At 43.8% G+C, this 17,321-nt stretch overlaps 1 protein-coding gene across 1 annotated transcript in view; it reads right to left on the bottom strand.

Annotated features, from left to right (window-relative positions):
* ZSWIM4 (zinc finger SWIM-type containing 4) overlaps positions 1-17,321 on the bottom strand; it is a 32,045-nt gene that overhangs the window by 11,834 nt on the left and 2,890 nt on the right. Inside the window, exons 2-5 of the mRNA XM_077470454.1 lie at positions 11,448-11,649; positions 3,520-3,867; positions 1,243-1,391; positions 454-604 (exon numbers count right to left, since the gene is read on the bottom strand). Of these exons, the coding sequence (XP_077326580.1) occupies positions 454-604; positions 1,243-1,391; positions 3,520-3,867; positions 11,448-11,649 (850 nt within the window). The remainder of the gene's footprint in view (positions 1-453; positions 605-1,242; positions 1,392-3,519; positions 3,868-11,447; positions 11,650-17,321) is intronic.

Below are 17,321 nucleotides of genomic sequence, written 5' to 3' on the forward strand. Positions count from 1 at the left end.
GCCGGCACCTCCACCCAGGAGCCGAGGGAGAGACCGGCTTCCGGTGCAGACATCACAGGTGTCTGGGACAGGTAAGTGTCCATCTATTAAAAATCAACAGCTGCAGTATTTGTAGCTGCTGACTTTAATCCCCCCCCCACCCCCCTACAGAACTCAGCTTTGAAGAAGCCGTATGCAAGCCACAAATAAGTCGTGCAGGGATGTTAAATTCAAAGTCATGCAGAAGTTGCAGCATTGCGATCCGGGGCTAAAAAAAGTTAACCATTTTAATCAATTGATCTATTGCTGGTGTGTACGAGATACTTTTTTTTCCTTTAAAACAAGGAGTATAAATAGGAGCTACATGTAGAATACAGAAATCCTTTAGGTGAAATGGTTGCATAAAATCCAGCCAAACATGGGTCATCTTCCATTCCAGTGTATTTAGACCCATGTAGATGAGGCACAACTCACCTAGTTCATCCCATAGCTGCCGACATTTGTCAGTCATGCCGGCTCCCTGTTGCCTCCAGAGTGCCAGACGAGGGTCCTCCAAAAATTGTTCTGTCATCAAAATAAGCATGCGTGCGCCATTGGAATCTCGCATCCTTAACATCTCCCTTACCTGGTGGCGAAGAAAAAAAAAGGAATAAAAAAGTTAAAACCCAACAGGACATGCAAAAACCTCATCAATGCAGACCTATGAATGTCTGGCATGTCACATTATACAGGGCATAAAAAAATAAAAGAAACAAACACACCCCACATGACACCAACACACACACACACACACACACACACACTTTTCCTAAAAGCTAAAACTACGTGCAAACAGCTACATAGTCGGGAAAAACAAAAAACACTTTCTGCCAAATGATTTCTGTCCATCCAGCCATTTGATTTACACAGCCCTGCCACAATATGCAGCCAAGTGCATAACCACATACAGTTATGGAATACCATGTTGTCCTCTCTCCACCCTGTTGACTGGACACATCCATGCTCACACTATCTGCATGTTCCTCGTCAGCACAGCGGTATGAAGCATATCGGACTGACTCAGTCCTGCGGATCCCTCTTCCAATTTGAGCACTAACAGCTCTCAAGTTAGAAGGCAACAGCGGGATGGGCTGATCTGTGTGATGCTTTATCATCCACGCCCCAGAAACTGTTTTATAATTTTTATTGCTAGGCAACAGTATAAAAATTGTTTTACAAGGAAAGTTTGAGAAGGATACCTAGACCACAAATGGTAACGCTCACCTTATTGAACATAGATTGCAGCTGCTTGCTGGCTCCATAATACCCTCCATTAGACAGAAGCTGCTTCACTTGCTCCTGAATTTGTTCCTCATCTAAATGCCAACAGTTATCGTCTTCTCGACCTGCACCAGCAGTGGGGTCTGGGGCTCCTAAAAAGCAGAAAGATTATTGCGTATTAGATAAAACATGAAATAAGTTTTCCTGGATTATAATACCACCACACTCCATAAAAATGTTGGCCATGATCATTCCACAGAAAGTTCCTGTACTGACTGCAAGTCCTAAAGGGCCACCACAGCAAAACAGGGAATATTTTTATTCTGGTACATGTAGTGCGTATGCATACATACATACATTTCCCCCCCAGTCCTTTATAAATTATGAATTATTCTCCACCTTTACATTTAAGTCAAGCTGTCAAAAAAAGTGACAGTTACACTGTATAGTGCATAACATTGTTTAAAAAGGAACAGGATCCATTTTTTGTTAGGGTAACACACGCTTTAATTTAGAAATACAAAAGTGCTACCCAAACTCAACTGTGTCCTCTTGTTCCAAATACAGAGCAATACAAATCACAGCGGAAAAGATAATCCAATGAGTAGAGCGCATGCTCGCTCACAGTATTCTATGTCCATGCAGTCTCCCATTAATGTTGCAGATTAGCTGAATAACCCATGTAGAGTAATACTGGCTGGTACTACATCAGGGGTATATAGAAAAATGGGACTTTATTTTTTTTTATCTCCTGGAACAACCGCTGCGATGTCAGTTTTGCAATCTAACAATGAAATTGACTTCTTTACATACATATACATCTATCAGACTTGTAAATGAGGACTGGCGAGGAGCTGGGCTGCCTGGGAGCGAGCACCGCCATCAGGTGGGATGAATGGGAGCCATTCTCCCAGAATAAGAGTGTGGAGGAACAGAGGGCAGCCGGATTACAGTGGAAGAGCGTGGAGGAAGAGGAGAGCCGGCTTGATCACAGAGGAAGGTTTGCCCACTGTAACAGCTTACATTACCATTGCAGTCCGCGCGCCGCCACACACTGCCCCGCCCTCCTGACCCCACACCTGTGACTGCCATTCTAATGCCAGAGCACGTTCTGTCTGTCACAGGTGTGGAGTCAGGAGGGTGGGGCAGTGTGTGGGGGCACGCAGACTGCAATTGTAATGCAAGTTGTTACAGTGGTCAAACTCCGCTCTGATCAAGCCGGCTCTCATCTTCCTCCATGCTCTCTTCCACTGCACTGGTGGGGCTGCAATGATGGACACGGTCGAGGCTGCGTTAATGGGCACTGGTCACGCTGCATTGATGGGCACGGGTGATAAAGTTATTAGTTTAAACTTAATTCTGCATAAAATATTCAAGTGTCATTTCATGAGAATTTACGAGGGCGTGTACAGGGGCAGGGCATGGTAGGGGTTGGGTGGGGCAACTGGTGGCAAGTAACCCTTAAGGCCTAGCTAGTAGCTCAGGACTTGAAAGTTTAAGCCCTGTGTGTACATACAGAAAAACGGGCTGCTGATCATTTTAGTCATAAGGCTTTAGATGGAATTTAAAAAGGGAATTGCTAGAGTGGTCATTGCTTGGCTTTGACGATGAAAAGATGTAGGCTTCAAGGTTGTGATCCTTCCAGTGGCAGCTGCTTGCTTTTTCTGGGCTACTGCACTCCCTACCAGAACTTACCACATCTAGGTGGTGGGCAGGCTCCCGTGTCCTCTCCTGCTTCAGCAGCAGGTAGGGGCTCCTGTGCCTTCTCCTGCTTAGCTCCAGGGGCGGGCTTCGGGCAATGGCTCCTGTGTCCTCTCCTGCTCGGCTTTAGTGGCGGGCTGCAGCTCCTGTGTCCTCTCCTTAGGGGCTCTCATGTCCTCACCTGCTCAGTTTCTGCCATGCGGCTCCTCCCTCCTCCTAGGCATCCATTAGGATTGCCTGTCCTTTCAGCACCCTTGATCCCCTTAATGGACAGGCCATCGCTGGATCCTTCCTTCTACTTAGTCACCTACTAGGAATAAGTAGATGGCCAGGTTAGGTCACCTGGATGCACCCATGCTTTTCCAGGGCAGGGACTACCTAACCAACAAAGTCAGAATTGAAGTGAGGGCCCCAGAGCCTAGGCCCTTAAAAACCAAGTCAGTAAACGGCAGCTCTAATATATTGCAAGCTCTTTTCAGAGAGCACAAGAGCAAGTCCCATTCAGAATAAAGCGAGACATGTAGAAGATGGTGACCTTCTGAAACCGTCCCTTTCCCTGCAAGGAGCTCCAAATCTTACCATGCACTCTGTTTATCTCAGATCCCAGCTGAAGGATCTCATCTGCTAATCTCTGGGCGGTTGGCAGCACCTCTGTGTGATGTTCGCTGATCAGGTACTGCACAAACTTTTGAAGCTGGTCCCTGTTCATCTGGGACAGAGTCTCCGATATAGGAAGTCTCAGCTCCACCCCTCGTGCCCTCCGGATGCGGTGAAGGGACAGCGCCACCACGTGCGCACAATAGAAAATGTCTCTGTTCTCGCAGCCGCAGCTGACAGACGTGATCTTGCATCTGTCAAAACTAATAGATACTTGGTAGGTGCGCTCTGGTTCTCCTGCTTCTGTGACCGATCCGCTGAGGTGAAACCCTGCGAGAAGAGGAGGAAGTTAGAAGCAAACAATAAAAAAAAAAAAAAAAAAAAAAGAAGGGGAGAATCATGTTATTTTAACTAGATTTTTAACTACCCATTTTAGATGGACTTCTGTTGAGCGGGTGTCGATTGGCTGCATGTGCTGATCGAACACAACATTTTCCAATAGTCCCTTTCGAGGGGAGTCAATCACCAGGCTGACCTTTTCTTGAACAGGACTGGCCAAATATGGCTCAAAATTCAGCCAGTTCCTATGGACTCTCGATTCATCTATGGCCAGCTAAAGTTTCAAACCCAAAGTCAAATCTAAACAGGACTACAAATGCTTTATATGTAAGTGAATACAACAATAGGAGCGAGGAGATAAAAGACCATTTGTTTGCTGGTTATCGGTCCCCTCCCTAATCTTCTGTCTCATTAACCTCCCATTGAGCAGTGTTGAGCTTCCCACTAGCATAATCTAATTACTGGTTGGTGAGAATTCACATCCAAAAGAGAAATCAGCCCCTGGTAAACAAAAAGAAAAATCCTAAATTAGGAGACAATTGTCCCTTCACTGTAGCATACACACATACACTTTAGGCACTGCATGCAAACGCAGGTAGGTCTAAAAAATTCATAGGCCCTTAGAAACCCCAGGCTTGCCATCGACATACAATTATAGAATAGGCAGACATATTGGGCTGGGGATGCACACAGATGGACTCCTGATTATGATCAGCAGAGGGAGGAGTCATGACACCAATTTTATCATCCACTACAATAACAGCAAAAGGGGTCAGTACGGTGCAACCAACCTTCCGCTTCCCATCTGTTCACAAGCTCCCCCTAACCTAATTCTCATGCACACGAAGAGGGGAGGGGGAGGGGACAGGTAATCATGACTCCTCTATACAGAACAGAGCAGGCTCTGGTTGCATGCGATTTTAGCAAGCCATGAGAGGGGGAAAAAATAAAAAAAAGTTGCATAAGTGACAAAAAACAAAAAAACAAAAAAAAACCCGTAGCTGCTGCAGTTTAATGCAACTTTTAGAAAACTCATCTTCCTTGAGAAATGTTCCAATAAATGCTGCAAGAGCAGGCATTTACCCCAAGCGGACAAAATATCTGCCAATGCAGGGCTAAACATGGGCACATTTTATTTTTTCCCCTAGAGCATGAATATGCAATTAGTGGACCTCCAGCTGTTGCAAAACTACAAGTCCCATCATGCCTCTGCCTCTGGGTGTCATGCTTGTGGCTGTTAGAGTTTTGCTATGCCTCATGGGAGTTGTAGTTCTGCAACAGCTGGAGGTCCGCTAATTGCATATACCTGCCCTAGAGGAACTATAGATAACTATTGGATATCGGGGAACTGGAGAAAGTGCAGAGAAGGGCAACCAAACTGATAAGAGACATGGAGCTCAACTATGGGGAACTTACATTGTATTTCCTCTTAAGGAGATTAAGGGGGAATAAGAACATGTACAAATACATAAGGGGTGCATATAGTGAATATTAAAGGTCATCACAGACACAAAAGCAGAAAAGTGGAAAAGACATTTAACTCTAAATACGGAAAGGTTTCTTCACAGTAAGAGCTGTAAAGTGGAATAGACTCCAGAGCTGGTTCTCACCAGCTCAGTAGATTGCTTTAAAAAGAGGCTTGTATTTCCTAGATGTAAATATAACTGGGCACTGACATTTATAGATAAAATTTCAGGAAGGAATTTCCCCCCCCTGCTGCAACAAATTGTACCACGCTTCCTCTGGATCAACTTAGGGTATATGATCATTTTATTTATTTTTCATTGAACTGGATGGACTTCTCTCTTCAACCTATGTAACGGGGCAGTTTTCACATGATCACAGAGTATGCAAAGAATACATGTTGGAGTTGGGTGGACCAAGTCGTATGTGTATTGACTCTTCCACACAATTCCTGGAAACCATGTTGTTAATGCCCATCTTAGTGTATCTTGGATAGCCCTATATGATTTTTCCTTTTCATTTTTATAATTTTGGAGAATGCAAAAAAAAGGAAGAATGGGAGCATGGAGGAGGATAGTTGGGGCACTACTATTAAACCAGGGGTCTCCAAACAAAGACTGTGGTCATTTGGAGTAGAAAAAGTCCTGAAGTCAGTGGGAATAAACAATGCCCCATCTTTGGTGTCAAGTGAGGACTCCCTCTTGTTGGTTTCATTGAATTCTACCCCTTCATTGGTAAAAATGGGGGGGGGGGGTGGTTTGGATATGCCTTACTCTTGGCATCAGTGGGTGAAAATAGTGCCCAAGGGGCCCAGCTTGGAGACCCCTGAATTAGACCAGTACTAATAGGCCATGTTGAGATGGTGGCCCAAGTGGACCTACTTCACCATGCCAACCCTGGTCACAACACGTTCAGGAGACAATGACATATAGCTACCAGGTTCCAGCACCAACATCTTCTACAGTTCTGAAATGTCAAGTGACTGAATGCATAGATCTACAAAAGAAAGGCAGTTCTGTAATGTGAGAAAAGGGGTTACTGTGAACATGTTCTTTAGAACATCCTGTCCAACCTTGGTGGAAACCCTACATAATGGGCACAGAGTCAGGAACTCTTTAAACCAAAACATCCACAATTCATTGATAGAAGAGTCAATAAAAAGAACTTGGGAGTATATATATATATATATATATATATATATATATAATCTTATTAACTACTGCCAATAGCCAGCCAGTGCTCAATCCAGTGTAATATAACCCGGGCAGCGATGTGCGCAGGCTTGCTGGGCCCTCAATAAAGCCATTGAGGGCTCTCAGTCTGTCTCAGGTCTCCACGGTCAGGACATGTGTGGGATCTGTGACGCATGACGGACTGGGTATCAGCCTGGTATTGTCCTCAGTCACACGCCTCGGGCCCCTCTCTGTCAATGAGACTTTTATCTGCTGTATACAAAACACAATCACGAATGAGGGAGGGGCTCCCTGGGGGGGTCCGTCCATGCAGAGAACAGGGAAACAAAACAAAAAAAAAAAAATATGAATAAAAAAGGATTAGTCTTTCAGGTTTGATATCCTAATAAAGACTTATACCCAAATAGGCAGGGGATAAGGGGGGGGGAGGGGTGTCTGGCATCTTCATAGATTTGCTGACAATGGGGAAATTGCCTCAACACAAAAAATAAAATGCTGCAGGCCGGTCTAACACAAGCAAATCAGTCCTTCATTCTTCTCACCCTACCTGCCACCTTATATCGTCCATCAGGTGATACTTCTCCAATAGAAAAAATAAATAAAAATTGTAACAGCTGTGGCATGGAGGCATGGATAGCTTTTAAAGGAATCGGTCAGGTTACAAAATAAATAAAAGATGGCTTTTGATGCCAACATACGCCAACCACATAATATGGTTCCACCATCTAACATCACTGCCGACTTCTCCAGTCCTGTAGGGGGTTAGAGAATAGCACTACAGTGTGTGGCAGGGGATGCAGGCATCCAACACTCCCAAACTGTAAAGACGGAGACTGGTAGAAGCTGCTGAACTGGAAACAAAGTAGAAGGCATGGCCACCAGAAAGGCAAGTAAACAGCCCGATTTTTTCTTTTTAAACTTGAACACATTCGCAGTTTTTAAAAATGTCACCCAAATTCTCCGATTTAACTCTTACACTACTAAATGCCTAATGCATCATGTAGAGGTGCGCCAAATGAAAATTTTGAAGCCATTAACGAATATGATATTATTGTCACCTTTAACACAAGAAAATCCCTTTAAAATGTCTATGGTCTGTTGTGCTTCCATTGTGATTTTGAAAATCCTGCTTGCTGCATTTTTAGTCAGTACAAAAAATAAAATAAAAAAATAAAATAAATAAAAAGCCCCGCACCAAAAAAAAACAAAACACCTCCCCGTTGAAATGCATTGAAAAACGCAGCAAGAACGCATCAATTACACACGTCAAGTTTGATGCCGTTTGAGTCATGTGACCTATGAAAAACACTATAAGCATAGTAAAATTGCAGCAATAGCATGCATTGTCAGTGCCATTTTCTGCAAAATTTTGGTGCATCTCTAGTATCATGGTATATTTTTTTTATAATTGTAAATCCAAAATTGGTCCATTAAATCTCCCTCTAGTGGCCATCTGTATATCAGCAGTACAAATAGCCTGGCTGAACAGTTGGAGATTAAATAACAGGCCAGGTCACACTGTCTGGTTAATGGGTGGTTATAGAGGGCCCAATAATTTCTAGCAATGCTTGCAATTCTGAGTATTACAATTATTAGGCTGAACTCCTAAAAGGGTGATATTGAGTGTTTCAAAGGCACCAATATTGTACAAACATTTAGCAACTTTAATGAAATCTCCCTATCAGTGTGCCAGGCCCAACGCAAAAGAGAGGAAAGGTCAATGTACTGCCAATGGCACCCATCAAGGTTAGATATTTCCCCGCCTGTCAGTTTCTAAGAAACACCAGCAAACCTATGGCCACTATAGAGCTAAAACTGCAGTCATTTGATTTTTATTTTTAAAGGATTTTTATTCAATTCTCAACTATTTTTCAAGTAAGAGTAAATCCATTATATCAGCGTTATAGATTTAAAATCTGCTAGTCGAATTTGCTAATGGCAAGCACTGCTCTTTCAAATCAAATTTAAATTGCATTAGCAATCAAAAGCTGGCTGAAAAGGCCACCCGTATGGCAAGTATAACAGACTTGCAATGAGCTAGAAAAACAGTCCAATCACTGCACTATGCTACTAAAGGGGCCCAAGAAAGCCTTGTAAATTGGCATGGTCGCTCATGTGGCCAGGCTTTGGGAAAATTTTCCCCTTGTATTTTATTAGAGTTCCATTGGTCTCAGAATGTAAAGCGCTGCATAAATGGACGGTGCTATACATGTACCAAATATTAAAGTCAAACAGCCTCCACAGGTTGGGTGCATTTACACCAACATAGTGCACATACTATACATAGTATGGTTTTAAAAAACCTCAATCCTGTGTGATTCAGAAGGGCAGGCATGCATAAGAATAGCATAGAATTGGTATTTAATACTTAGAACAAATACGGATGTTACATTTTCTGTTGGGGATTCACAAACTGCCACAACCTGTGTGACCGGGCTCTTCAACACACACATCACGTCTAATCTAGGCAGATCGTATTTTGGGTTCCTGCAGAGCTCTGGCACATGCACAGACGTGCCCACTGACTAAATACAGGGCAACAGGCCTGGGCAAGCCACAGCTCTCAGGCCACTGAGTCAGACGGACAAAAGGGAAAATAAAATTGGTGTGATGTGATAATTGTCACCAACTGTCATCTGCATGACAAGTCACTGCCTGCAATGTCAGGTGTGGACAGTTACAGGTGAAACCATCCCGATTACTCCTGCAATCACTATAAATAAATCTACTATGCATGTACACTGCATTACGTTTCATGTGTTGTGGTACCTGAACTATATAGGAGCATCCATTCTTCAACCAGACTTCAATGGAACCCCAGGGTTCCTCTGGAGGATACTATCCTAAAATCTAGACTCTAGAGCAGGGATATGGAATTAGCGGACCTCCAGCTGTTGCAAAACTAAGAGTCCCATCATGTCTGTCGGTGTCATGCTTGTGGTTGGCTCAGTCTTTGTATGCCTCATGTGACTTGTAGTTCTACAACAGCTTGGAGGTCCGCCAATTGCAGATCCCTGCTCTACAGGATAGCATCTTCCAGAGGAACCCCAGGGTTCCTAGGAATTCTGGTTGGGTTTCCTTAACCTCCTATCTGATGGTGCCTACATAGTTCCTGGTTCAATGCCACTTGGCAGAACCTGCCGCATGGACACAAATGTACTTGTTAGCCATTTGTAGCCATTGTGATCACTAACATAAGTAGAGGTCCAATCTTCCCCACTGACCACCATTGGGGGAGGGGGGGGGGCAGAATTCTTCCCAACATTCCCAAAACTGGCCACCACCATTATGGGAGGGCCAAGCCTCCACACTGGCGAACTATGAATTAACTTTAGCAGGGGGTTCTCCAAGACCTAAAAATATCAAGAGTTCCTCTAAGGTAGAAAGGTTGGGGAAATGCTATCACAGAGCCTAAAGGGGCCTGCTCACATGTCCCTTGCGATGCATTGCTAGATCACTGTAAGGGCAGATAGTAAACAATTGCTTTCCTAATTGCAAATTACAGGATATAGGGCGAGTATTCAGAGACATAGGGTTATGCCACATCCAGGAGATTGGTGTGAACAAGGCACATGTTAAATTCCCATACGTGTACGCTGCGTAGAAATTTAGCATGTTAGCATTTGTACACAACTCACTGCTGTAAACTAGAATTGAATGAAGGGTCAATGTTGAGTTTTAGCGTTGTGTCTCCTTGCTGGAGATATTACATCTCACTTCCCTTCCTGCTTAGCAAACCTGAATTAAGGGGGCCTCCCTTTTATGGACACCGGCAGCAATAAGAAGCCCTCACCTTTCCCCATTAATAATGAGCGTTATGTGTTGTAATAATGCATTACACAACACACACCAATGTGAAAACTAGAGTCCAAAATCCTAAGTGGTTATACTATTTCTTTAGAACATGAACCTGTACTTTGCCAACACTGGGCAATTCAAGTATATTTTAAGAGTAAGAAGAATAATTCCTTTCACTTCCTGTTGTGTCTGTAGGACCAGAAGTTAGAGACCATCTCTCCAAAATTAAATGTAAAAGCCCTCAGATGTAGTCATTAGGACAAGTGACACCATTGGAAGAACTCCCCTCTGTTCCTGTTCTGGTGACAACTCAAATGTTTGGCTTTTCTCCAACTAGGACAAAGTGTGACACCCTCTCCCCCACAGCCCCAATCATCAGAAGCAGATAGCATCAAAAACATGACTTTGGGGGGGTTATCCCTTCTACACATCATCCAAAAACCCCAAATGAAGGTTTGCGTTTAAATACACATTAAAAAAGGAGCCCTCATCCAGGCAGTACATCTTGACTGTCTGAACGAACCCATAAAAGCAAGGAAACCTGGAAATATTTAATGCTTGTGCTGTATACATGTCTCCGAAGGAAGCAAAAGTTCTTGATGTCTACAAGAAACCAATTAGCCAATACTAGCCGTGTAAAGTGCCAAACCAACACCAAAAAAAACAGACCATTAAAAGGCAACAGCAACTGCTCAGCCTCCAGACACTTGCGGTTCCGGCCTATTGCTCTTGGCTGCCAGGGTGTCACACGGAACCAAAGTGGGACCCTAAGATCCGACAATGCAGTTCATTGATAGAAGAGTCAAGCATTTCAGCATTCTGTATGTGAATAAAAGCTGCTTTCGTGTACATACGCACACAGACAGACAAAACTTGGCACCTGCTATACAGAGGCCTATGTTTGTGTTCAAAATAATTCTGTTAAACCTGATCAGCAAGCATGGCTGGGCCCCTGAGGGACATGCAGGCATGGTGAATGCTATCTAAAGCCCGCACAATAATAACAGATTGTACTCATTGTACACCAGATAAAAGCCTAGTCACTGAGGCAGGGGGGCAGCGAACACAGGATCAGGCAAGAACAGGACTTTCTGGCAGGCTTGTGTCAACACTTACCGACTTGTAGCACTCGTTGCACTGCTCCGGACTGGAAGAGCTGCAGGCCGCGGTTAAAGGGCACCCGAGAGTCACGTTCGCCATCTGGAGGGTGGTACCCTAGCGAGGAGTACATGCAGATCTCCTTCTCGCTGCGTGGGAATGACCAGAACACGATCCGTTTCTGGACGGGTTCTGGGACCCTGGAAAACCGTTCTTCCACCTAGGGAGATGCAATCTTGATTAGTAAACAACAAGAATCCTCTATACATGATAAAAAAAAAAAAAAAGAAAAATAAAACTACAATCACATGTAGAGCCCCCCCCCCCCCCCCCTTGTGAGCCACCATACGTCAGTTCTGATCACTGGTACTCAGTTTTCCTGCAATAAAACTAGTATATGGTCTCTGGCGGTTCACAGGTCTCTGGTGCATGACCAGTATGTGGTCCCAAGACTCTCCAGACATGACCAGTATAAAGTCCCAGAACCTCTGAGACATGTATTGCTCTAAAATTCAAAGTCCCTTTAGTAAACTCTTCATAAGGAAAGACAGGGGCTTCCACGGTTGACCTGAAAATGCTAGCTGACTGGCCGTTATCCTTACCCTCCAACTTACGATCTTTTACAAGTTCACTGGCTGAAATAAGTTCTAACCCAGTATGTAACTTTTGGTCTTTGATAGCAAGTGGAATGGTTCCGATCTCTGTGTTTTAACACCATGTGTGTCCTTGCTGGAGAGATTACATCTGCTAACCAAAACGAAGTAAGGGGACCTCCCTTTTATGGACACCGGCAGCAATAAGCCCTCACCTTTCTATTTATATAGTTATAGTGAGTGTGTATCTCATACCTGGATATGTATACAAGTCCAGGTATGCTGTTTATTGCACAGTCACATTGGTCCAGCATATTCCATTCCTGAGAGCCCATTAGGGAAGTGGATAATCACTGAGCAGTTGGCATTACTACAGTGATAACCTTGATCTCCAGGTTCTGAACACAGGTGGTTACTTGGCACTGCCATCTAGTGGCAGTGGTCTCTAAACTGTGGCCCTTTGCTTGTTTTTACCTGGCCCTTAAGGCACCATTATCCACTGATGCCAACGATGGGGCACAATTCCTCCCAATGAGAGATTGGGCAGAAAACCGCCCAATGACAAAGGGGAACAATTCTTCCCACTGACACTGATGGGATGCTATTCCTCTCACCGACACCAAAGATGGAACATTTGTTTATGCCCACTGGCATCAAGACTTTCAACTTCCAGTCCAACCCTCCTCAAGTCTGAAGGACAGTAAACTGGCCCTTTGTTTAGAAAGTTTGGAGACCCCCGATTTAGAGCACACCTTGTATCTTGTTTTAATTCAATGAATACAATATGCTCTCTAATTGGACGAAATAGAAAACAAATCATATCTGGAGTTAAGCTTTAAATGGCTGTATCTGCCCCCAATGGAGACAGTTTGCTCAATATCCTGATCACAAGCAATAGACGGGTTAGAAGCCCTGATACTGTGGCCTGTGCTCCTACTGGAGCGATTCACACTCACTCCGTCCTGCTGAATGTTATGGGCACAGGAAGTTTGGGGGGGGGGGGGGGGGGGGGGAGTCCATTTCTATCATGGGAGATTGGTTCTACTCACTTCCTGTTTCCTGGGGCAGGAAATAAGGGGCAGCCCTGCTAATTGGGCACAGCAAGAACAAAAATAAGCAAAAACCTGACAATTGTTTAACCATTGGATACACATTAGGCAAGGCCTTTGATCATTGTAACTCACTTTCAGAAAGTAAAGCATTGTGCATCACGTGAGCGCACATGCTAGTTTTCCAAAAACAAAGTTATCCAGTATAACTCCATTCTCCATTCCAGTCCAACTAAAATGGTGCAGAAGACATCCTCGCACTGATGTTCGGGGGCACCACTGGACCTTTTTCTCAAAGTGAAAGACTGACCGTCACCGGAGCGGCAACGTTCCTTGTCAACTGTGCATGGCTCACGTAAAGCTGTGTCTGTGGTGCTCAGTTTTGGCAGTACTACAGGTCCTTTTATGAAGGCTGCCAGAAAGCATCCCCAAGTCACCATTGCAGCCTGTCAGGGATGTACACATGCCATGAATGCTTTGCTTTATAGCAATTACAACTTGGCTTTCAGAGTACGACAGGCATCACCACCTGTCAGATGGACCAAATAGCAACCGTGAGCTAAAAACACATGACTTACACTGGTGAGGTATTTCTATACAAAAAACCCATTGGGAGATGAGAAAAAAAAAAATATATATAATATATAAATATACATACACTTTTTTTACCACACAAAAAACACCAGTCAGTCAAGAATCAGCAGACGGTCAGGTTGCTTTTCATAGGGCGGTAGACACTTTCACTAAGGCTCCATTCACACTTGCATGACTTTAAAGTTGTGCCGACTTTGGAGTGCAACTTTGGATAGGTGCAACTTGGATACGACGTTGGTTTTGACCAATGATGACAGACAACTGTTGCATTGTATAAAATTCAGGTACTTTTTTTCATGCATCTTGAGGGTCAACATTGAAGTCTATGGCCCTCAAGTTGAACTAAAAGTGGACCAAAGTAGTGCATGAATTACTGCACTTAGGGCGCACATATATATGGAATAGTCATTGAAAAACCTGGGGAACGATTTCTCATGCAACTTTGATGTCCAAAGTTGCATGGCAAGTGTGAATGGCACCCTAGAAGAGCTGTGCAAGTGTACATTCTTATAATATTTTTTTCACCCCTTCAATACATAAAGTAAAAATTGGTATTCTGCTTTAAAAGATCAAATCCCAGCCTTTTTTTTGACTGAACAAACAGGGTGAAAATGTTTATTGGCTTCTTTCTTTTTGTCAATTGGAGATTTATCATCTCTACTTGTCCTGGTGACAGGAAATCCAAAAGAGGTTACATTGGCTATTGGAATAGGAAGTGGCGGGCAGAGTCCTGATGGGGACACCTGTAGAGGAAAGGATTTCCCTTCACTTTGTACAGATTTCCTCATTTCCTGTTGTGTGACCAGAAAAGGAAATGGAGGGAAACCATATCAATGGAGGTACTGTCTGGCAAAAAAACACCTGTCAGGAATAGTAACCCATTTCAAGCTAGACAAGCTTGGCCTTGTCTATAATGTAATGTTTAAATTTGTTATAATAATAATTTGGGTTTCACAGCAGTTTGTGAATGTTTTATGAGGTAAATCCAAGAACAGGTCATAGCTGTACTTTATTCTGTAAAGGACACTCCTAACCCTCCAGAGTTTTTCCCCAAATCCTCATGTGAAGGATCACTTCAGCACACCTTTTGGCACAAACAGGGCAGCCGTTGCTGTGTTGAGGTAAAGGACATGCAAATCAACACTGCATGAACCAACACTGAGCAGGCGATATATTCCTCGCCGGTATTCCATTAACATTTCAATGGCAAGTCACTAGGAGTCGCACTGCTGGACATGAAAGCAGCTCCTCTGCAGCCATCTCAATACTCTTAACTGACCTAGGCATGGGAAAGCCCCCCAAAATGGCAGAAGAGTGCATCAAAAATACTGCAAGGAGACCTCCACGCTAAACAAATGTGGGAGTGGTTCTGGCTGGCTTTCTGAAAATGTCAGGTGCCTGGCTATCATGCTGAACCTCTGGCTTCGTACTTTAAAGGGATTGTAAAGGCTCATGTTTTTTCACCTTAACGCATAGGATGCATTAAGGTGAAAGAAAGAAAAAAAAAAAAAAAAAAAACACCTTGCAATCAGCAGTGCCCTAGCCCCCCGTTATACTTACCTGAGCCCTGAATTTGTCGGTACGCCCCCTCTCCACGGCTCCCGATTGGATAGATTGAGAACAGCGGGAGCAAATTGCTGTGCTGCTGTCAATCAAATCTAGCGACACATGCGCCAGGGCCTAGTCCTGCATTCAGCCTCTATTGACAACGAATACTGGACTCGGGAGCACGCCTGCAAGGTAACAACCTCGGAAGAGCACTTCTCCAAGGGGGTTATCTAATGCGGGGAGGAGCCGCAAGTCGCAGAGGGACCCCAGAAATGGATGTTCGGGGCCACGCTGGATGGGGATCGTTAGAAAAAAGTTGCACCGATATCGGTGCAGATACAGAGTTCTCGTGCAAGTGCTCCAGTACCCAAAACTGATACCTTTGCGGTACAATTTGAGCCCACACAAAATGAATAGGTTTAAGTTGTACTGCAAAGAACTGCATGCGCTCTGAACACAAATGTGGTGCGATTCCTGTCTGAATTGCATGCGGTTTCCTGCACTGCTCCTGTGTGAACCCAGGCTGAAGTCACCATGCTCATATAACATGCGACTTTGACATGTGATTTGAGCCCCATTCATTTTGTATTTGCTCAAATTGCACTGCAAGAAAAAAATAAAAAAAAGGTATTGTACCAGTGATTACTTGCTGAACGTGGCACAATCCCCACTGGTCACAAGCAGCGGTCAATCAACAAACTAACCACTGTTTCCTACAAGCTCCTTCATTTGTAGCCGCATTGGCTTGACGCCTGTACAAGTCAGCCATGTGACCGATCTAACCCTGGGTCGCCAGATTTAGCGCAGGAGAATTAATTTTGGATCAGCAATCTCCCCTACGTGGTGAAATTGCCCAGCGGCATCCTTACAGGTGTAGAGGAAGGCGACAGGTGACAGACACTCCTGAGGTGATGGCATGCCGGGAGAGTCCGGGGAGGGTGGAGCGTTATGAGGAATGGTGAGGTCATGACGATACTATGATCAACACAATGACATGAACAAACACATCAATTCACTAAGAAGTCTCAGCGTGTGGAAATAGCACACAGGACACACATTACTCCCTGCCGAGTGTCACATTCTAATCTACACCATTGTATAAGGGGGGGGGGGGGGGGGGGGGGGGTTAGATCAGCACCTGTGTGCCTGGGCTCCGATGAAAGATTATATGATCTGATGTGCAATTTGATCAGATCAAACAGTCAGCCACAACTTCCTTTCCAATTGATTTAGACTGGATTTGATGGCATATGATCAATTGCTCTGCATCAAAATCGGCAGCACCAAGATACTTTATTCATAAACGCCATTGTATTTTGAGTGATCAGATGAGACCACATGGTGGAGACAGATGTAATCAATAACTTACAATAGTTGTTTATAGATCAATTAATCCTAATGGAGGTGGAGAGATTGATCACTAAAGTCATCAATAATTCTCTAACTGCCATAACCCTGGTATATATATATATATATTTTTTAAACAGCGGGCAATTCAGAGTCTGATAAAGTGGTCTGGGCATCGGATTCACCACAGGACCACTTTTCTAGGCATAGCGGGGGGGGTTATAAGCATGACAGGTCCTCTGCAATAAAGAGGACCTGTCAAGCTTATAAAAAAAAAAAAAAAAAATCCCCGGCCCGCCAAGCTCACACTCAGAAGTTAACGCATACACAAGTCGCACCCCACGTGCGGTATCGCCGCAATCGATAGAGCAATCATTCTAGCACTAGACCTCCAACTCTAAACAGGTAACCGGGAAAATAAATAAAAAAAATAATAAAAAAAAGTCGCCTATGAAGATTTCTATGTACCATAGTTTGTTGCCATCACATGAGTGTGCGGAATTTTAAAGCATGACATGTTAGGTCTCTACTTATTCAGCATAACATCATAGAAATAAAATTAGTCTTTAAATAATAAAAAAAAAAAAAAAAAAAAGTTAAAATGATCTCCATTTTATTCTCTAGGGTCTCTGCTAGAAATAAAAATGTAATATCTATATCTTTTTTTCCTCGCAAAAATACTGATTTTAAAAAACAAATGTCATCAAGGGTCTTTGAGTGGTCAATACACATCTCCATAGATTTCGATAGCTAAAAGCATC

This window comes from Lithobates pipiens, unplaced genomic scaffold, assembly GCF_037356315.1.
Source record: "Lithobates pipiens isolate NorthernLeopardFrog02 unplaced genomic scaffold, aLitPip1_a1.2 Scaffold_8, whole genome shotgun sequence".
Classification (NCBI taxonomy): Eukaryota; Metazoa; Chordata; class Amphibia; order Anura; family Ranidae; genus Lithobates; species Lithobates pipiens.